At 43.9% G+C, this 23267-nt stretch overlaps 1 protein-coding gene across 1 annotated transcript in view; it reads right to left on the bottom strand.

The window, feature by feature from the left end:
* trappc11 (trafficking protein particle complex subunit 11) overlaps positions 1 to 23267 on the bottom strand; it is a 38001-nt gene that overhangs the window by 9053 nt on the left and 5681 nt on the right. Inside the window, exons 5-22 of the mRNA XM_056284058.1 lie at positions 22576 to 22690; positions 22137 to 22236; positions 21750 to 21823; positions 21215 to 21311; positions 18941 to 19074; positions 16781 to 16922; positions 15431 to 15524; positions 14150 to 14229; positions 11596 to 11674; positions 9183 to 9237; positions 7965 to 8110; positions 4439 to 4500; positions 3119 to 3251; positions 2083 to 2213; positions 1376 to 1501; positions 1066 to 1256; positions 738 to 886; positions 452 to 573 (exon numbers count right to left, since the gene is read on the bottom strand). Coding sequence (XP_056140033.1) covers positions 452 to 573; positions 738 to 886; positions 1066 to 1256; positions 1376 to 1501; positions 2083 to 2213; positions 3119 to 3251; positions 4439 to 4500; positions 7965 to 8110; positions 9183 to 9237; positions 11596 to 11674; positions 14150 to 14229; positions 15431 to 15524; positions 16781 to 16922; positions 18941 to 19074; positions 21215 to 21311; positions 21750 to 21823; positions 22137 to 22236; positions 22576 to 22690 — 2030 coding nt within the window. The remainder of the gene's footprint in view (positions 1 to 451; positions 574 to 737; positions 887 to 1065; positions 1257 to 1375; positions 1502 to 2082; positions 2214 to 3118; positions 3252 to 4438; positions 4501 to 7964; positions 8111 to 9182; positions 9238 to 11595; positions 11675 to 14149; positions 14230 to 15430; positions 15525 to 16780; positions 16923 to 18940; positions 19075 to 21214; positions 21312 to 21749; positions 21824 to 22136; positions 22237 to 22575; positions 22691 to 23267) is intronic.

Raw genomic sequence — 23267 nt, forward strand, 5'->3', positions numbered from 1 at the left:
ATATGAAACGAACTCACATTTTATTATTTGTGACTTTCGTAAAGTTCAGTTAAAATTCGCTTTACAGTTGAATGGAAACATAGATAATGTCAGCATTCAACCAGCAAGGATGCAATGTTGGCAGATATATTACAGGAAATGCAGGTATTATCATATTTACACAAAATGATTAAACACAAGACTGATGTCTTTTTTTGACATGAAGCTATATATTTTGTTATTTCACCCTCAAAACTTATTTAAGTGTGCAGAGAACTCCGGGTTTTATACGCGATACTGAGGCGTTTCTTTTAACTCAGCATAATCATAATCTAATCACAGAGTCAGTGAAACAGTAATACATGGTTTCGTCATCTGGTAATCAAAATATAATTCACACCACAGTGTGTGTGTGTGTGTGTGTGTGTGTGTGTGTGTGTGTGTGTGTGTGTGTGTGTGCGTTTGTATTTACCTTTTCTCCTGGGTTTAGATCTCCAAGAGGTATGTCAGGGAGGAGAGAAGGCTCCGACTCCGCACACACTTGAGAGCCGTTCAGCGTCACATGGGTGGTTTGGCTCAGGTTAGCGTCTTGTCCTGGATCGGCATACAGGTCAAAAACACAACCGATTCACTCTTTTAACCGTTACAAGTACAGTTATTCGGCTGGAACACAATTCACAGGTAGCTTTCAAACTATTGAACATATATTGTAAGAAACTGCTCTGAAAGGGTGCCCATGCCCGTCTCTACTTGTATACCTGGTTTGAGGCCGGCTGTCAGTTTCACCTCTCTGGCCACAGCCTCCTCCTGTGATATGACAGTGATGTTGATGCCGTACATTTCATTGTTTAGAGCTGGAGGCTGGTGGCTGAGCTGAATAGAGATCTTTGGAATCCTGGAGATGATCCTACACAGCAAAAAGCAATGGTTTCATCAACAACATTTTAGTTTTTTCTTTTTAGAGTTTGGGGCAGATTGACTGGTAGGGCACCATCTACCATCACTGTGTGATTTTGAGTGTGTGTGTGTGTGTGTGTGTGTGTGTGTGTGTGTGTGTGTGTGTGTGTGTGTGTGTGTGTGTCTTACATGGTACTTTGCTGTATGGTCAGGTTGTCCCAGTCTGGTTTGTGCCGTGCTTCCATGCTCCGCCCCCGCCGTGACGAACGGCTGGCCTGCAGGGCCTCATGGGCAGAGGCAGTATCCCCTCCTGCCCCTCTCCAGCTCAAAAACAGACAGCGACCACTTTTACTTCCCAGCATCATCTCTATACTGGTCATCTGGGCAGAAAAACACAACACCTATCAGCTCAGCAGGGCGACTCAAAGTCCCCTCTCTCTCACACACACGCACACACACACGTACGTACGTACTTGATCTAAACTTTCTTTCACAATACCTCTATCTTTTTGCCAACATCTTCTTTCTTGGCTACAAAACTGAAGTCATAACATCTGGTTATCCCGGGAGACAGGCTCATATTGTCCTTGCCTGACGACTCCAAAACACACCACTGATTATACTCCTATGAACACACACACACACACACACACACACACACACACACACACACACACACACACACACACACACACACACACACACACACACACACACACACACACACACACACACACACACACACACACACACAGAATGAGAAATGCAAAATTTTCTCTGAAGGACCTCAAAATTTGTTAAAAAAAAATTAGACCACATGAAGTCCAGACATTTTATCAGTCAAAACGGGACCTCTTATAGCACTAGCCTTTAAGTACCTTGTGTCTGGAAGGTGGTCAGCCTTACTGGAAAAATTGAGGTTGACTAAGTGAACGGGTAACAGTTTCCCAACTCAATGACTACTGCTTACATGCAACATGGCAATGATCCCCTCAGCTGATCCCTCATCAGTGGGACCAAAGACCCCAGGCAAGTTTCTAAAATTTTAATTTATTTTCTTCCTTAAAATGAAAAAAAAAAGGGAATTGACTGGCTACAACTCCTAGAGGAGGAAAATAAGTCACATGCTTTTCATTATGTGGTGATGGTGGTGCGTGTGTGTGTGTGTGTGTGTGTGTGTGTGTGTGTGTGTGTGTGCAGGCCTACCTGGTTACTGAGGCTGACAACCAACTTGTTAAAGCTTACAGGATGGGGACAGTCTGCCCTGAGGAAAACCTGAATCTGGATCGGATGGTCCACGTGGAAACTTGGAGAGAGGAACCTGGCCTTACACTGGACTGGAGTCAGAAAGGGTGGGGAAAAAGAGGAAAAACTGAGTTGCCCTGAGTTGAGCTGACTTTAAAAGGGACATTCAAGAGACTAGGACCTGACCTGAGCCTGGTTTGGAGGCAAAGAGAGTGAGAACTTAGCAGAACGAGGAGAAAAGAGAGAGGGGGACCCTTTAAAACAAAGAAGAAGTAGAAGGAAGTAAGATGCATCACAATGGGGACAGTGCTCATTCTAATTATGTTTAGGACACCGGTGGTGTGTTCTGGTACAGGAAGTTACCCCGGAGAATTCAAACATCGTACACATCACTTTAAGAACCACTGTCCTGGGCAAAAAAGAGACTGCGTGCAAGACTGCTGGGTCTGTTGACTTGTGCATCGTAAAGCTTATGCTTATCTTTTTTCAATGTCTTTTCTTTTTCTATTTTATCAGAGCTACAGTTTGAGATCTATTTGACAGACTGCAAAACCATCCAAGTACAGAACACTAAAAGCACATTTCAATGATTAAAAAAATTATGCCTGGTTACAGGCAGTTAAAGGTTTTCATCATCATCATCATTATCATCCTTCAACCGCAGTACACAACGTCCCTGCTGCCAATCTACTTTTCAGTATGCATACGCATTTAAAGGGATCGTAAATGTAAAATAAATACATGCAGAGTTGGTAACTTGTAATATTGAGAGCCCATAAAGTGTCAGGCATGTTTCACCATTCATGAGAAAACTGGGAGATTTTCAATTATAAGCATGAATTGTTCATTTGCATCAAGTTCCATCCTTTACATCCTTTACCATGGATTTTACTTTTCCTTTAATGAGTACTATAAGAGCTGTACTGGGATGAGCTGGAACAAGCTGTCTGAGTTGCCAGTGTTGTGTGTCTGTGCGAGTGTGTGTATATTTACTAACTGAATGGTACGTAGTCCTGGACTTCTATAGTGAACTCATTGGAGCCAGCCAAAGCCATGCGGTCGTTCCACAGTGTTGCGGCGGCACCGGCACACCTGGAGTCAGACTCCGGCTCTGCATCAGGGATCTCATTCTTTCCAGAGAAGAGAGGGGAAAGAGAGAGTGACGCAGAGGGAGAATTGGGTGAGTTGGGTGGGGTGGGGTGGGAGGTTGCAAGAGAGAAATTACAAAAGATATACAGCTGCGATGCTATAATGCAAAAAAAAAAAAATTAATCCAATAGATCAATTTGCATAACTTTTTCATTAGAGTAATCCGAATAAGAAGAATAAATCTTTCTGTATGTATTGAAGTAGTGGGGCTGTGGTAAAATATTGGGGATGCACATTTCCAAAAATTGAGATGTGGAAGTTTTTGTTCCTTACTGTTTCAGAATGGGCCTCTTTAACATACAAAGCAAGAATTTGGGTCTTGAAACGATTATTGCTCCAGGCTGACTATTTGAAGTAGGCATTTTTATTCATTCGTTTATCATCAGCCGCTTCTCCGGGTCAGGTTGCGGTGACAGCAAGCGAAGTAGGGCACTGCAGATGTCCCTCTCCCCAGCAACACCCTCCAGCTCCTCCTAGAGGATCCCAAGGTGTTCCCAGGCCAGATTGGACATGTAGTCCCTCCAGCGAGTTCTGGGTCTACCCCGGGGTCTCCTCCCAGTTGGACATGCCCGGAAAACCTCCAAAGGAAGGCGTCCAGGAGGCATCCTAATCATATGCCCAAACCACCTCATCTGGCTCCTTTTGACGTGAAGGAGCAGCGGCTCTACTCCGAGCTACCTCCAGATGTCCGAACTCCTCACTCTATCTCTAAGGCTTAGCCCAGACACCCTACGGAGGAAACTCATTTCAGCCGCTTGTATCTGCAATCTCACCCTTTCGGTCACTACCCAAAGCTCATGACCATAGGAGAGGGTTGGAACGAAGATTGACTGGCAAATTGAGAGCTTTGCCTTCCGACTCAGCTCCCTCTTCACTACAACAGTCCGGTACAACGTCCGCATTACTGCTGATGCTGCACCAATCCACCTGTCAATCTCCCGCTCATAATTTCCCAAAGGAAATTGCCCATTCAAAACTGTATAAATCATAATCTCAGTTTACTGACTGCTATATGACAGGATATGGCATAGATATATATTTCCCCCCCTCCATTTTAGAATTTTAGATAAGTGATCTACCAGCCAGGGCATACTGTAAACCTAGGATTTATACACATCTTTTATTTGCCAATGTCCCAAATACTGTTAATGGATTTCCATCAACTCACCATCAGAACTTTCATGAAATTCTTCTCAATCTTTGATTTCTGCTCCTCCCTCAATGTAGAGGCTGGAGGGGAGGGAAAGAAGTGCATTGGTAGGTGGAGAAGAAGTATTACACTTGGACCTTTGAGACAAATGGCAATATGACCATGTATAGCAGCTTCAGAAATTATATACCTCCCCCTACCTATTTTTTTGTTTTGCTGTGTTACAAAGTGAAATTTAAATGTATTTAAGTGGATTTTATTTAATTCTCTACAAACTTGTTTGACTTTTTCAAAGTCGTTTTAGTTGTCCATAGAAATATTTAAAACAACCCCCCCCCCGGAAATTACAAATTATGTATGCACCCCTTTGTATTAACTTCAGTTGGGACAGGTATAGTCAATTTATCTTATGTGGTCACAATGAACGCATTAATAAGGTCCACCAATAGTTTTTAAGATTGTGTTCAACAAATATTAGACGTTGTGGTCTCAAAACTGCAACAGATCAGATTAGCTTTGCTGTCGTGCAGACAAAAGGACTGCCCGTGTAATCTTAGAGATTATTATTATTTTTTGTATTTTGCCCCCTTTTTCTCCCTAACTGTACCCGGCCAATTATCCCACTCTTCCGAGCCATTCCTGTTGCTGCTCCCCCCCTCTGCCGATCCGGGGAGGGCTGCAGACTACCACATGCCTCTTCCGATACACGTGGAGTTGCCAGCTGCTTCTTTTCACCTGACAGTGAGGAGTTTCGCCAGGGGGACGTAGCACATGGGAGGATCACGCTATTCCCCCAGCCCCCCCCCCTCCCCCCGAACAGGCACCCCCGATCAACCAGAGGAGGTGCTAGTGCTGCGACTAGGACACATACCCACATCCAGCTTTCCCACCCGCAGACACGGCCAATTCTGTCTGTAGGGACGCCCGACCAAGCCGGAGGTAACACGGGGATTTGAAGTTGCGATCCCCGTGTTGGTAGCCAACGGAATAGACCGCTACGCTACCCAGATGCCCGAGATTAATTTTTTACCCTCTGCCTACACCGAAAGCATCGTGAACACTACCTGTTGTTCTGGAAGCTCTGCGCTAGTCTTCTAGGAGTCACTGGGGGGTAATTGTCAGAAAAATGACCAAGAAGCCAACTGTAACACTCACAGAGTTGCAAAACTCACTGCAAGAAACAATAATCGATTAAACAGTTCACAGATTTGTCCTCTTTGAGAGAGTGGTTAAAAGGAAGCTACAGCTGAGAGAAGTCAATACTGAGTCACGACTGGAGTATGCTAAAATCTACTACTACTACTTTCAGCGGATCATCTGTTTCCATTTCTTCCTGTCTTCTGCGTCTTCCTCTGTCACACCAGCCACCTGCATATCTTCCCTCACCACATCCATAAACCTCCTCTTTGGCCTTCCTCTTTTCCTTTCCTAGCAGCTCCATATTCAATATCCTTCTCCCAATATACCCAGCATCTCTCCTCCACAAATGCCCAAGCCATCTCAATCTTGCCTCTCTTGCTTTTCTCCAAACCATCCAACCTGAGCTGTCCCTCTAATATAGTTGTTCCTAATCCTGTCCTTCTTCGTTACTCCCTGTGAAAATCTTAGCATCTTCAACTCTGCCACCTCCAGCTCCGCCTCCTGTCTTTTCGTCAGTGCCACTGTCTCCAAACCATATAACATAGCTGGTCTCACAACCATCTTGTAAACCTTCCCTTTAACTCTTGCTGGTACCCTTCGGTCGCAAATCACTCCTGACACTCTTCTCCACCAACTCCACCCTGTCCGCACTCTATTCTTCACCTCTCTCCTGCACTCCCTGTTACTTTGGACAGTTGACCCCAAGTATTTAAACTCGTATACCTTCGTCACCTCCACTCCTTGCATCCTGACCATTCCACTGTCCTCCCTCTCATTCACGCATAGGTATTCCGTCTTGCTCCTACTGACTTTCATTCCTCTTCTCTCCAGTGCATACCTCCACCTCTCCAGGCTCTCCTGAACCTGCACCCTACTCTCACTACAGATCACAATGTCATCCGCGAACATCATCGTCCATGGAGACTCCTGCCTGATCTTGTCCGTCAACCTGTCCATCACCATTGCAAACAAGAAAGGGCTCAGAGCCAATCCTTGATGTAATCCCACCTCCACCTTGAACCCATCTGTCATTCCAACCACACACCTCACCATTGTCACACTTCCCTCATACATATCCTGCACCACTCCCACATACTTCTCTGCAACTCCCGACTTCCTCATACAATACCACACCTCCTCTCTCGGCACCCTGTCGTATGCTTTCTCTAAATCTACAAAGACACAATGCAACTCTTTCTGGCCTTTGTTATACTTCTCAATCAACATTCTCAAAGCAAACATCATATCTGTGGTGCTTTTTCGTGGCATGAAACCATACTGCTGCTCGCCAATAGTCACCTCTCCTCTTAACCTAGCTTCTATTACTCTTTCCCAAATCTTCATGCTGTGGCTGATCAACTTTATACCTCTGTAGTTGCCTAAGCTCTGCACATCGCCCTTGTTCTTGAAAATCGGTACCAGTATGCTTCTTCTCCACTCCTCAGGCATCCTCTCACTTTCCAAAATTGTGTTAAACAATCTAGTTAAAAACCCCACTGCCATCTCTCCTAAACATCTCCATGCCTCCACAGGTATGTCATCAGGACCAACTGCCTTTCCACTCTTCATCCTCTTCATAGCTGCCCTCACTTCCTCCTTGTTAATCCACGAACTTCCTGATTCACTATCCCTACATCATCCAACCTTCTCTCTCTCTCATTTTCTTCATTCATCAGCTGCTCAAAGTACTCCTTCCACCTTCTCAGCACACTCTCCTCGCTTGTCAACACATTTCCATCTCTATCCTTGATTGCCCTAACTTGCTGCACATCCTTTGCAGCTCGGTCCCTTTGTCTAGCTGGGGAGTATGCTAGAATCCATGCCACAAAACTGGAGAACTTCTAAAAGATTTTGTGCGCTGATGAAGCTAAAGTTGAGCTCTTTGAGCTGGAAGCAAAGAGCTGCATTTAGTGCAAACCAACCACAGCTGAACATCCAGGTAACACCATCCCTACTGTTAAGCATAGTGGTGGCAGCATCATGCTATGGGTTTGCTTCTCAGCAACAGGGACTGGAAAACTTTTTGCCATCGGGGGGTTAATTGGATGAAGCCAAATACAGGCAAATCGTCAAGGAGATTCGGTTTTAATCATCATAAGATGTGTGTTTAGGATGAAGATCTGTTTTCCAACAGGACAATGACCTGAAGCACACAGCAAAAGCTACTAAGAGCTTACCTAAAGAAAGTTAATATTGTGGAATGGCCCAGAAAAAGCCCAGACTCAAATCCCTTTGAAAATTTGTGGCATGACCTTAGAATTGGTTTCCATCTAGTTTGGAACAAATAATTACTTCAATGCATTAAAGTTTAGAGCAACGGGAACAAAATTTGAAAAAAGTTCAGCGGAGGTAAATACTCTCTGAATACACTGTATTACCAGTGCAAGTATGTGCACAAGCATACCTCTGCCCAGTAGCTCCATGCAGTATATCATGTAGTCTTTGACATTAGCCATCAGATATGCACAGCGCAGGGCTGTAATCAGTATAGCTGTCAACAAGCCCCACCAGCGCTCAGTGCGATAGTCACACATCACATAGTCCAACAGCCTAAACACAAAGGAGACAAACAGCAAGGCAGACAAACAGTCTTAGTCCAAAAACTGCTGCATGGCACCTTCTTTTCACACAGTCACACTCCTATTAACTTGGGTAACTTCTTTCAACTCAGTGAAATTGTCCGAGGAGAAAATGAACTGAGAGTACGTCAAAGCAAATAATGACAATTTTATTTTATCTTTTGGGATCAACCCCCCCTTTTTTCTCCCCAATTGTATCCGGCCAATTACCCCACTCTTCCAAGCCGTCCCGGCCGCTGCTCCACCCCCTCTGCCGATCCGGGGAGGGTTGCAGACTACCACATGCCTCCTCCGATACATGTGGAGTCACCAGCCATTTCTTTTCACCTGACAGTGAGGAGTTTTGACAGGGGGACGTAGTACGTGGGAGGATCACGCTATTCCCCCAGTTCCCCCTCCCCCCTGAGCAGGCGCCTCGACCAACCAGAGGAAGCGCTAGTGCAGCGACCAGGACACATACTTGCACCCGGCTTCCCACCTGTAGACATGGCCAATTGTGTCTGTAGGGACGCCCGATCAAGCAGGAGGTAACATGGGGATTTGAACCAGTGATCCCCGTGTTGGTAGGCAACGGAATAGACCACCACGCCATCCGGACGCCCCATAATGGCGATTTTTGAGGTTGTAAAAGATTTTATGGCATCAGCCATTAAGCCAACTCTTCAAGGGCATGTGTGACTATACCCTATACACTGGACACAGCTATAGCCCTGACACACTCGCTGTCCATTTGAACCACATTTTGCTTATGAAAGATAACAGTGAAGAGAATCTGACATCACACTGTAAGGTAGACTGATTCCAGGAAATCTCGGAAATTTAAACTGGAAGAGTTTGCATACATGTTGTAAAGTTTACATATGGCACACTAATATGGCAAAAGACATGATATGATCTGGTAGTGTTTGGAAGCGATATCTGGCCTCTTCCCACCAAGGCCCTGGTGGCTGTCCAAGTTTGTGCCATTTGTTTTGTCATCATTTCACTCAAATGTTGGAAGCAAAGATCTCAAAGAGAGAACGGTCTACCATGTGATAACTTACTTAAGGGCTTTGGTGTAGTCTTTAGCATGGTAGTACTCCTCTCCCATTTGCACCACTGATGAAGAGAGGAATAGTAAAAGAAAGAGAGACAGACAGACAGACAGACAGACAGACAGACAGACAGACAGACAGACAGACAGACAGACAGACAGACAGACAGACAGACAGATTGGCAGACAGATGGATAGAGAGAAATTCTCATTTATAATATGAGTGTGACAGGGTTAAACAAAACTGGTGAGTCCACAGGCAAGTCAGAAATATAACCAAGGCATTTAAAATATGACTAAATGCAACAGCAATTACATGTCAATGGCCTCTGGCTATGGGTTCACACAAGTCAATGAAAAAATATATATAAACATGAATTACATTAAGAAGGTAGTACTTTGTGAGGTCTCTTTTACACCTGGCTGAGACTTTATCATCACTATTATGAAGATATGAAGCAGAGTTGACAGACAACCCTCTTATATCCTTTAATCTGCTTTTTTTGTGTTCGTAACTGGGTCAAAGGAGGTAAACGGGGAAACTAATAAATAAAGAGCACACAACACCTGTGATAGACCTTTATTCCTTGCAGAGTATACTTTTTACTATCCATATAGTCAAAAAGGTATTTTTAATTATGAAATTAAGATTTTAAATGTACTCCGTTCTACCGTAAAAGGTTTATTAATGCTGCAGTTACAGACTTTGATACGTTATGATCAATCTAAATGAACTATAGCTGATTACTAATTTAAAGGGACGACAGTTGCAAGGGCAACATTATTTTTTTTAATGAAGCAGACATACATGACAAGTATCCTTTCGGGCAACTCTTAGCAATGTGTTTGATTAACAAGTAAATACAGATGACAAAGACCCCATTTACACCCAGTGTTAAAACGTGATCTGTATCCGGACACCATATGCAGATAAGGAAAAACACGTTAATGCAAGGTGTAAATGTGTCGTGATCCGAGTGTGATCGGATCTGCCCGGTCACATCTGGAGGTAGTCTGCTTGCATTGTGTTCGGATCTTAGGTAGGTGTAAACACAATCTGTACAACGTGCTGGCATCCATACCTACACAATGTCATCATTCCTGCTCTGGCCTGTGACCATGAATACCACTGAACACTCCTCGTATCAGCAGTTAGCTAACCTGATGAAAATTTAAAGAAAGTAGGCTATACAGTGACTGGTAGAAATGGAAAATTTGAGTCCCTGGAGCCACCAGGAAACGAGATGCTTATTAGCTTTATGGGGTGACAGCGCTGTCCAAGTTGACACCTAGCCTACAGCTGTTTTGGCGCCATCTCAAATTACTCACGTACAAGTTTTGCTCTGGAGGACAAAAATGCAATCTCAACAAGGACAACGAGAACGCGTTAAAAATACCAGGTGTTAATGCCAAGGCAAGATCGGATCATTTATTATCCGGATAACTTATCCAGATACAGATCACATTTTAAATACCAGGTATAAATGGGGTCTAAAGGAAATCCTTAGTCACTAAATCCTCTAAATGGAAAGGGCTTTTCATGTGCTGCATGGAAACCTTGCTGCTGAAAATACAAATGGACAAAAGAAAGTTTTAAAAGCCACTCCAATCTACTGTGCCACCATGTAGCTGACCAGAGGAAGCAGACATGAGTTTGCTGCCTCACAAGTAGACACACAAGTTTTCAGTCCAAGCCCCCCCCCCTTTTTCTCCCCAATTGTACTTGGCCAATTACCCCACTCTTCCGAGCTGTCCCGGTCGCTGCTCCACCCCCTCTGCCAATTCGGGGAGGGCTGCAGACTACCACATGCCTCCCCCGATACATGTAGAGTCACCAGCTGCTTCTTTTCACCTGACAGCAAGGAGTTTCGCCAGGGGGACGTAGCGCGTGGGAGGATCACGCTATTCCCCCCAGTTCCCCCTTCCCCCCCGAACAGGCAACCTGACTGATCAGAAGAGGCGCTAGTGCAGCGACCAGGACACATACCCACATCCAGCTTCCCACCCGCAGACACGGCCAATTGTGTCTGTAGGGACACCCGACCAAGCCGGAGGTAACACGGGGGGGGGGGGGGGATTCGAACCATGATCCCCGTGTTGGTAGGCAATGGAATAGACCGCTATGCTACCTGGACGCCCAGTCCAAGCTCTTTATTTGAGAATATGAACTCCTCTATGGACAGTTTATCCTCTGGTGGGGTTTCTGTGGCCACAATAAACATCAAGCAAACTGCAGAGATTGTTAGTCCTTTTTGTGCACAAAAAAATATCCTTTATCTGAAATGAATATGTTTCCATTTTCAAGTGTGAAATGCATCATTTAGACACTGGTTTTCATTGACAATAAGGTGAAAGGTTGCTTTCTGCTCAAAAATGTGAGCTGGTGCAAAGAGTATTTATTTTTACAACAAAGTGGTACTTACTGAGGTGGCTCTTCATTCGAGGACATTTGTATTTCTTAAACTGGGCAACAGCATTGCTGAGGAGGGCAATGATCAACTCCTGATGAGGAAGAATCAGATAGACAGACTTGAAGAAATACAGGAGTACAACAAGACTAAGAAGGGTACATCGTATTTGTGGCTTCCTGGGTTGAGCCGAGCATACATACATATCTACCAACACCACTTCACTTAGCAGTCCATCTTAAAATTGAGCATTAAGCTGAATTAAGATGAGTATAAAGTAATCAAATGGGAGTGACAATGGTACTCCTGTGTAAAGGCTTCAGCATGGCTGCATGAACAACGAAGCATTGTGTAGATGCTATTCCACATTTCTAAATATAAAGTCAATGAGATTCCAAGAATATGTGAAAATGAAGCTACACCAATAGCAGGGAGAAGAGGAGCGTGAAGGTTGATTCCAGTGGCTGATACTGATACCAACGGTTACCCACAAGCTATAACAAATAACCATCAGAAAAACCAAGTGTGTCTTCTGGTTAATAGACTACTCAGCCTTAATGCAAATACACTGCTCAAAAAAATAAAGGGAACACCTAAAAACACAATATAGACCTTGATGAATGAAATATTTCAGCTGAAAATCTTTATTTATTAGACAGAGGAATGTGTTTAGAGCAAAATAACCTAAGAATGATCAATGGAAATCAAAATCATTAGCCCATTAAGGTCTGGATTCAGAATCATACTCAAAATCAAAGTGGAAAATGAGAACACAGGCTGATCCAACTTCTGTGGAAATTCTTCAAGACGATTCAAAATGAGGCTCAGTAGTGTGTGTGGCCTCCACGTGCCTGTATGCACTCCCTACAACATCTGGGCATGCTCCTGATGAGACGACAGATGGTCTCCTGAGGGATCTCTTCCCAGACCTGGATCAGGGCATCGGTCAACTCCTGGACAGTCTGTGGTGCGACATCACGTTGGCGGATGGTACGAGACATGATGTCCCAGAGGTGCTCGATTGGATTCAGGTCTGGGGAACGTGCAGGCCAATCCATAGCATCAATGCCCTCGACATACAGGAACTGCTGACACACTCTGGCCACATGAGGACGAGCATTGTCATGCATGAGCAGGAACCCAGGGCCCACTGCACCAGCATATGGTCTGACAATGGGTCTGAGGATCTCATCCTGGTACCTAATGGCAGTCATGGTACCTCTGGCTAGCACGTAGAGGTCTGTGCGGCCCTCCAAGGAGATGCCTCCCCAGACCATCACTGACCCACCGCCAAACTGGTCATGCTGGAGGATGTTGCAGGCAGCAGAACGTTCTCCACAGCGTCTCCAGACTCTCTCACGTCTGTCACATGTGTTCAGTGTGAACCTGCTCTCATCTGTGAAGAGCACAGGGTGCCAATGGCGAATCTGCCAACCAAGATGTTCTCTGGGTAAGGTCAATCGGGCTGCATGGTGTTGGGCTGTGAGCACAGGCCCCAATTGTGGACGTCGGGCCCTCATACCATCCTCATGCATTCTGTTTCTCACTGTTTGAGCAGAAACCTGCACATTAGTGGCCTGTTGAAGGTCGTTTTGTAGGGCTCTGGCAGTGCTCCTCCTGTTCCTCCTTGCACAAAGGACCAGATAGCGGTCCTGCTGCGGGGTTGTTGTCCTCCTGCGGCCCCCTCCACGTCTCCTGGTGTACTGCCGTGTCTCCTGGTACCTCCTCCATGCTCTGGACACTGTGCTGGGAGACACATCAAATCTTCTTGCCACAGCACGCATTGATGTGCCATCCTGGATGAGCTGCACTACCTGAGCAACTTCTGTGGTTGCAGATACCGCCTCATGCCACCTCTAGTGGTGAGGGCACTAGCAAAATGAAAAACTAACCAAAGATCGGCCAGAAAAGATGAGGACAGGCAAATGGTCTGTGGCCACCACCTGCAAATCCATTCCTTTTATAGGGGTTGTCTTGCAAATTGTCTAATTTCCACCTGGTGGAAATTAGACAATTTACCAACAGGTGAAATTGATTCACAAATCAGTGTTGCTTCCTAACTGGACAGGTTGATATCTCAAAAGTGTGATTGACTTGGAGCTACATTGCATTGCTTACGTGTTCCCTTTATTTTTTTGAGCAGTGTAATTTTAATTATTTGGATTATATCCATGAACAGCTCTGGATACACTCCAACCTGCTACTCTCAATATAGGGGGGCGGGTCAGGTGATTATTTAGAATTCACATGAAAAATCTCATTGGGGGTTTGTAAAAGCTACTACTACTACTACTACTACTACTTTCGGATGCTCCCATTAGGGGTCGCCATAAACAGTTTACATGCCATACTGGCAACTACAAATTGTTTACTGTTTACATGGTTACAGACAGTTTACATGGTTATGTACGCAAATGCAGGAAAAAGGTCTGACCCGTCAAGACAATCCATTGCATCGAAATCATGACACAAAAACCATCGTCTGGATACCAGTTGGTGTGGTAACTCTTTGCCACTTCATGTGTTTCATGTTTGTATTGTTTGTGTGTGTATGTGTGTGTGTACTAACTGAATGGGGTACATCTCTCTCTTTAATCTGCAGGGCCAGTATTCCTGTTTTCTCCTTCTCTGGGTCTGGAGGATCAATACCTGGAAACGTTAACGAAACACAACACAATTCAGAATATCACCCAAATATTTCTGAACTCATTTCACAGGTAACCCTTCTTCACTGATGATGAAAAGTGGCTATTCAGTCATGCCAACAGTCCCCAGGTTTTTAAATAGGAGAGTCAGGACAAAACCTCATTCCTGATGTTGCTGTTCCTTTGCATAGAAAACACATGGATTATGTTACAGTGTTGCTGAAAGCTTACTGAATAGTCTCAATATGTGATTTTAATTTCCTTTTACATTTTGCCAGGTGGTTTCTACCCTTCTGCTGTGCAGTGCATAGCTTAGTGAAACTAATTATATCAAAACTATATCTATCACCATAACAGTTTAACTGGTCAATCCGAGTTATATAATAGAAGGACATTCAGTCTGGACAAACCCCATTTTCACCTTATATGATCATGTAATCTGTGATGGGTTATGTTTTTGGGATAACAACAAAATTCAATCACATCTTTTGCATTTACATCTAACATTTATATGTGTTCCAATTGTGTCCACAATGTGATCAGATCTCCGTTTTTGTGCACGCTATGCAAAGAAAAGGAGTGGGTGGGAAGACAGCAAGTCTGCCAAACGTCATCAGAACCAATGATCAAGCAGAACAATTTCAATAACTGATCTTGAAGGGGTCCTTTTAATGACACAGACACATCACATTGTTCTGCTTCAGCTGTACTTGCAACTGCAGTGAATGTAAAAGCAAAGAACATTTACTTGTTTACTATGGTGGGAGCTTTTCATGCCAAACTTGGCCGAGGCTGTGTAAATGGCCACCTTCAAAATCAGCCACGCTGTGTTTGCTTACTTGCTGACGGATGATGTGTCTATTCTCTGTGCAGTACAGTATACAGTGCTTTTACACCTGGATATTTCTGGCAGAGATCTGATCACAATGTAGATCAGATCACCTTTCTATGCTGTTTGCACTTACACATTGCAATTAATACGTGTGTATCCAGAGAACGTATTAGGATGCATAGTGATAAATGTGTTTTCATACTGACAAGTACCTTAAATTTAATTTATTGTTGAGAACAATGATAAAAACACAAGTAAAAAAAAAATCTTCCTGACTGGATACTATAAACAAACACATTTATGATTGTCTCTACTTATTGGATGATTTCTATTACAACATTAAGAGTATGTTTGTGTGTGTATATGGATTTACTCTGGTGTCCTTGTCTCCAGGGTCTCTGGCCATAGAAGTCCAGGCCACTACCGGGGGTGTCCAGCGGGTCAGGGGAGGGGTAACTGACTCCTGCCTGCAACAAACAACTCAGCATCAGGAAAGGACAACCTCATCAAATTCAGAACTTAATGTAACATGCCATTCTGCGTTTGCCAAGTTAAAAACATCCATTACAGAGATACCTGATAGAGCAAATTCAGATTATTATTATTTTTACGTATGCATAGTCTCATGATATTCTTTCCATGATGAGGGTTTTGGTTTACTCCATTTTTTTCTTCCACTATGCTCCCTTGTTTTATCATATCTTTTATCAATCTCCTGTGATTGTGGCCTGTGCCATCGGAAATGGCAAGTTAAAAATTGCATTTTCTCCAATTTTTTGTTGGTATTAAATGCTATGATGTTATCTGGATAGCAACATATAAAGGAAAAAATGCTCAGCTTTGAAAAAAAAAACTATCCATGTCAAGGATAAGACGTGAGCATCTCTCCATGCTAAGCGAAGAATAAACTTTAAAGCGAAATGAGTTAAAACTACATAATCTCATTTTGTTCTCCAATCTCACTTCTCTGGGTTTTCAGTCACTGTATTATTATTTGCCATGAGACTGAGAACTGCGCTGTGAACATCATTTGAGTCTACAGGCTATTCAGCAAGAAATGGTCATTCAGTTTAATACAGGAACATACAGTACAGTTGTTTTTGGAGCTGTATAGGATTAAATTAGGGCTATTTTTCTGGAAATTCTGCAGTCACGAGTAATCCCACAGTCCTCCTGCATTCGTTCTCTTGGACAGTGATTTTTTTTTTGTAGTTTGATGTATGTGTTTTTGTAATTTTTGGATAGCTGTTTTTGTCTTTGTGTTGCATTGCTGTGGGCCGGGGGAAACGATATTTCGTTACATTTCATGTACTTGCGTACATGAAACGAATGACAAATAAAGTGTTCCTGGTCCTGGATCAGAACTGGCAGGTAGGTTTAGTCATGACATTCAAAATATATGTCCTTATCACAGCTTTTGTGAAAAAAAACCAAAATAAAATCAAATAAATTCTACTAGACCGCAATCTGTTTTAGGACTTGGATGAATTATCTTATTATCAATAACCAACAACATTTTGAATATTGAAACAAGTTTCTAGCCATGCGTACTATCAAATTTGTCTTTGTTGTACTGATCTTTATAAGTTTACTAGTCTTTCTGTTTTCAATCAGAGCGTGGAACAGAAGTAGTGACAAATCAAAGCTGATCTTTAGGCCGTGAGTGTGTTGTAATAGTTGTCGTGATATTATTAATAGCACTATTGGCTGACACTACTACTACCTGACAGAGCTGCTGTGCTAGTAGCTTTCGCTCCTGGCTGTAGCAGGCAGCCTGTTGGTAGTAGAAACCAGGGTTCTGGGTCTGAATGGCTGTTAGACCCAGCTTAATGGCTTCATCAAACAGCTCGCCAAATGACTGGAATCTAGGAGGACAGACAGACGGACAGACAGACGGACAGAGGGAGACAGTGCAAGTATATGAGAGAGAAAGAGGAAGAGAATCAGAGCAAAAGAGGAAAAAGAGAGGGGGGGAAAGGGTTTAAGGTTGTAGTATACTGGCATTTTTAAGTACTATAAATAGGAAATACTGCCTCAAACAAGGTTTGGGATCAATAACATGTTCATAACAGTAAGTAACTATTTGTCAGGGGATGGGGGCAGACATCACAAGTTGGCTGAGAGGTGATAGCATCTCTGAGTGGAATGGTAACTACAGCACTGATAATCAGTAACTGACTAAATCATCCTCATCATGTGTCCTTCCTTCCCATAAGACTGAACAGTGTCAGCTGTATGGGAGAATAAAAAAAGATGTAATGGTCTGCTTTAAAAATTGTATAATGGTTTAACGTTGAAATGTACAAACTGAACCATAAATGTGTCAACACTTTCCTCCTATTCACTGCCTCATGTCACTTTGAAAACTTATATATATGGAAGTGGACTGTCAATAGCAAATTGGCAGGGGGCGTCCGGGTGGCATGGCAGTCTATTCCGTTGCCTGACAACACGGGGATCACTATTTCGAATCCCCGTGTTACCTCCGGCTTGGTCGGGTGTCCCTACAGACACAATTGGCCGTGTCTGCGGGTGGGAAGCTGGATGTGGGTATGTGTCCTGGTCGCTGCACTAGTGCCTCCTCTGGTCGGTCGAGGTGCCTGTTTGGGGGGGGGGGGTAGCACGGTCCTCCCATGTGCTACGTCCCCCTGGCGGAACTCCTGGAGGAGGCATGTGGTAGTCTGCAGCCCTCCCCGGATCGGCAGAGGGGGTGGAGCAGCAACCGGGACGGCTCGAAGAGTGGGGTAATTGGCCGAATACAATTGGGGAGGAAAAAGGGGGCAAAAGCTTTTTTTAAAAAAAGAAGCAAATTGGCATTTATATGACTTACAATATGTCCTGTATCTAGTAAAAAACTGCATTAGTTTACTTTATGGGTATTCTGTGTTTGTGATTCAGTGTTTTCATCATGTTGGTTATACATGGCCTGTACACAGTTGCAATGTGTACCTAGTGTAATAGTTTTTTGTTGAATCTCTTGGTGAAAAGACAAATATAGAATTTTACTGAGGTTTTAAGAGCAAAAAACGTTTTCTAGGTGGTAAAAAGCTTTATAAATATAACTAAAAGCTGTGAATTTTAGTATCTAAACAGCATTAAGATTGAGGCGTTAGAGGAAATGTTTTATCAAGATCTGAAATTCCCAGAAAACTAGTTGAACTGCTAGTTTTGGTCATTCTGCTTTGCATAGCTGGTCAGATATGCAAAGCAGAATGCATATATTGTTGCAAAAGACCTGCATGGGAGTTGATATATTTAGATTTTTGATTGTATGGCAGCCAGTGGCACTGAAAATGATGTGCGAGTGTAAAAAAAGAATGGATTCAACTAAGTCTTAGTGGGTAATGTCCCAAAGTCAGTGGTGACACTGAATTTGAAAAACTGAAGTGAGGATCTGAAACACACCTCAAAATCCTACATAAAGAACATCCATCCATCCATTATCCAAACCGTTTATCCTACTCGAGGTCGCGGGGATGCTGGAGCCTATCCCAGTAGTCATTGGCGGCGAGACACCCTGGACAGGCCACCAGTCCATCACAGGGCCCCCACACCCACACCCACACACACACACCTTGGGACAATTTACTATGGCCGATTCACCTGACCTACAAGTCTTTGGACTGTGGGAGGAAACTGGAGCACCCGGAGGAAACCCATGCAGACACGGGGAGAACATGCAAACTCCACACAGAGGACGACCGGGGATGACCCCCAAGGTTGGACTACCCCGGGGCTCAAACCCAGGACCTTCTTTGCTGTAGGGCAACCGCGCTAACCACTGCGCCACTGTGCACATAAAGAACACACAGAAGGAAAAGAGGAAGGTTCAGCGAAACATGCAATTTGACCAGGGGCGCCCAAACTCGTGTGCATTTCTTACTGTTTAGACATCCACGCCGTGTGCTCAAACGCCAGTTCAGCACTGCCAATCTTCTTTTTACACAGGTCAATGTGCTTCCTGAACTGGGCGATTGCATCTAGAGGAGTGTTGTGCTGGAAACACAGACGGCAGATCTGCACAGGAAGACACAGAGATGGATGGAAATGGTGGGAGAGGGGAACAGATGGATAAAATAGAAGAGAAAGATGAAAAGGTATGGTAAAAGAAACAATTGAGAAGGAGGGAAACGAATAAGAAGGGGAGGGGGAGGGACATGGGGGAAGAAAGGGGGTGAGAGAAGTCATTGATAATGGCAAATAGCTGTTTTATCCCCTTGGAGCTGAAGCCAAAAAATAAATTCAAAATCATTATACTGCTCATGGCTGCTGTGCACTGACAGATTACTGGTCCGACTTACACCAGATTCACCTGTCCAAACAGTTGAAGGACAACTCTATGCCAGAGGCCTGGTCAGTACCAATGGTCAGCAAACATCTGATTACCTGAAGGGGTTTAGAGATTCCCAACTACCCAACCCGAACAACTCACAGACCTAACCTCATCCTATTTAGCATATTCAATATTTAGGGCTCGATATCTACAAGGGTCCTGTGCAAGTGCTGTGGTATTTGGTTAAATCAATATTTTAATCGAAGAAAGCAGCCTGTTGATGGAAGAGCACAATTTATAGAAACATACGGCAGCAGTGAACAAGAGCACTGCCAGTTCGTCTGCCTACACTGCTGCGGCACATCGATTTACTAATGCTCCAGTGGGATTTCAGGTCCTAGCATCTCTGAGGTGTTGTTAGTCAGCAGATTCATTTCGGCTATGTTGTAAGTGTCTAAATACCCTGTCCTTGAATAATTAGCACAACCGTATTAATGACCGAGGTGAGAAAGAAACGTTTTTGGCAATCCATTATCCCGTGTTATGCAGCGTGTTTTCAAAATTGGATCGAAAAGGTCTACTAGTGTGTAGCAGATAACAAATGTTGTAGTCATTTGTACTTTTGGCATATACATATAAAGAAAGACTTAATTACAATAAATCATAGACTGTATGGAGCAATGCTGTCTATAGGTGCCAATACTATATAGGAGGTGGAAACACTGCGAGCATAGACAAATTCAAGATCTTATTTTTGTGCTTGTATAAACAGTGGCTTCAGTATATATCCCAAAATATATGCAAAACTTTTGGAGTAACACTCTATAAAATGCCAACGGCAGAGTGGACTTGGAAAAAAAAAATCTTGTTTTTCTCAAAGATACTTATAAATAGTTGTATCGATAGGTTACAGAAACACCACGTCACCCCTCCTTGCAATTATAAAGACCCGCAATATACTTCAGAGACAATTTCTGTTCTATGGTAGACTTCATAAACCCTGTATTATAGACTTTCCTTAGAACATTTTTTTTTCCTTCTTTTTCTCTGGCGGCCTGTCCAGGGTGTCTCCCCACCTGCTGCCCAATGACTGCTGGGACAGGCTCCAGCATCCCCGCGACCCTGAGTGAGGATAAGCGGTTTGGATAATGAATGAATGAATGAATGAATGAATGAATGAATGAATGAATGAATGAATCCAGCCTTTTACCCCACTCTTCTGAGCCATCCCGGTGGCTGCTCCACCCCCTCTGCCAATCGGGGGGGGGGGGGGCTGCAGACTACCACATGCCTCCTCCGATACAATGTGGAATCGCCAGCCACTTCTTTTCACCTGACAGTGAGGAGTTTCGCCAGGGGGACATAGTGCGTGCGAGGATCACGCTATTCCCCCCAGTCCCGAACAGGCACCCAGACCGACCAGAGGAGGCGCTAAGTGCAGCAACCAGGACACATACCCACATCCACCTTCCCACCCGCAGACATGGCCAACTGTGTCTGTAGGGACGCCCGACCAAGCCGGAGGTAACATGGGGACTCGAATCAGCGATCCCCGTGTTGGTAGGCAACAGAATAGACCGCTACGCTACTCGGACGCCCTATAACAAATGTTTTAAAATTTGGTTATCGCTTTTTTTTCCGGAATAGGGGAAGCCCCCCTTTTACCCCCAGAGAAAAAGACCAGAAGGCAGCCTAATCATCATGCCTTTCATATTGTCAAAAAAATGTTTTTTGATCAATTTTAATAATACATTTGTTGCTTCATGTCAACATTGCCATCCAAGTAATTACACCGAGGTAACGCCGCCAGAGCATGAAGACCGACGTGCCATTTCCACAGAACAGAAAAAGGTCATCTATCTGCTGAAGAGCAACGAACTGTACCTTGTAGTTAATAAATCCAGCCATAGTTTTGATCTCCAATATGTTGGTCTCATGGGCTCTGAGCTCGTGAACAAGACTGTACGCTGTTCTGTAGTACCTGCAAAAGAGCAACCACATATACACAACATCACACCATGAACAACACACAATTAGCTTGAGAAGTGCTGGTAATTTTTTGCAGTGTTTAGTGACTTGTCTATACCAGCAACCATTTTGGCAGTTAATCGACCATGATTGAGGATCGTCTTTTACAAACTTAGAGATAAATCCCTTTTGAGGCGGCTGAACTGAGTGTGATTCACACATGTTGGAATCCCCTGTGGTCACGGGAAAAAATGTGTGCTTCTCCGCACATTCAAAACAAAATACAAGACGACACTGGAGATCAGAAGATCAACTGCCTGGCTTTAATGTAATGTGACAAGAAGAAGCACAATATTTACCCCCTTTCCACTGTGAGACACACCAAGAAGCACCCTTTTCTATCCACTTCTATCTATCTGTGTATATCCAGACTCAGGATTTACAGACTTACTTGAGAGCATTCTGGGTGTCCTGTTTCAGCTCACTGAAGAACGCGATCTTAAACTGGTGTCTGACAAACAAGAGCTACAACAGCAGAGAGGACGAGGGACAGGAGGGACAAGGAGGGGGACAGAAAGTAGGGGAGGAGATGAATTAGCATTCAAATATCAGGTTACTTTGAAATTTGCTTTATATCCCAAGCAGCATAAATGTGCAGAGGGACGCCCCACCAAGCCAGAGGTAACAGGAGGATTCGAACGAGCGATCCCTATGTTGGTAGGCAACGTAATAGACCGCTACGCTACCCGGATGCCCCCCATGTCATTCAATGTTAAGATTACTCCTGAATAAACAGCAAAGAAACACTGAATGCAACTGAAGTTTTCGTTTTTCCAACCTGGTGTGTTGTTTTGTTGAGGAACTCTTTGTGCGATTTGACTCGGCGAATCTCAGTGTAGTAATATGTCTGAGCATGCTCGTAGAAGGCATTCTCTAACCTGTAAAACCAATCAATAGCATGGAAGTTAAGGATTGTGGACTGAAGTAGAATTGAGAATAAGAGTTGTGATAACACGATTTCATTGCAGCATTGGAACGGGGCATAATTACAGATGAAATCCTCCCATCTAAATAGATTAGAGCAGAGAATAAAATCCTGTTAGACATGAGGAATAGATGCCGCATTTTACGAGCGGTCAGTATGCATGCACAGTATAAAGAATCTAATCCTATGATACCTGAAAGGTCACAGATTTAGCATTAGGGTAAAGTTAGCTATAGGGTTCGGTTAGGGGTAGTCAGTATTGGGCTAGTTCAGACCAGTCAACTGCAGTTACCTGATGATGTAGCCCACAAGGTGGTCGGTGTGTGGCAGTACAAAAAGACTCTTTCCGGACAGGTCACAGGCATTACACAGAGCTGCTGCTCTCTCAGAGGCAACCAAGTCCTCTCCTGTGGACAACAACAAGGTTTAGGATGCCAAGTCTGGTTTTGTGACGGGAGCTAGAGTAATCAGAAAGAAATAGTTAGGCTAGATCATAGCAGCACCGTAAGGTGTCAGTGCCGGGTCCCAATGCAAGATGGTCGAAGCGGGCCCCGGCTTGTCCATCACAATCAGACGTAACATAATGACATGTCAGTAGCGAATGAAAGTGAAAGCACGCAGCTTTAAAACGACCAGCAACAGCGAAATGCACTGCACAGTTGACGCCTAAATGAAATGATTATTGGGAAAATGGACTGCCGTGCTATAGAAGATGAGTCATAATAGAAAGGCCAAGATAGTGATAGACTAGCCTACCTAACAAAATAGGGTGTTGAGCACCATAACGGATGAAACATAATTGGTGACGGCGCACCCGCAAACAGAAGACATTATTAATAGAAGACATAATTAATGTCTGCCCATAGGAATTATGAACAAAAAACATGTGTACAGGTTGATTATTAGTCAAATAAATAATAATTCTACAACAGGTAGTTCCGACCAGGCAATCTGCTTGGTCAACTAGACATTTAGAACGTGATC

This window comes from Lampris incognitus, chromosome 1, assembly GCF_029633865.1.
Source record: "Lampris incognitus isolate fLamInc1 chromosome 1, fLamInc1.hap2, whole genome shotgun sequence".
Taxonomy (NCBI): domain Eukaryota; kingdom Metazoa; phylum Chordata; class Actinopteri; order Lampriformes; family Lampridae; genus Lampris; species Lampris incognitus.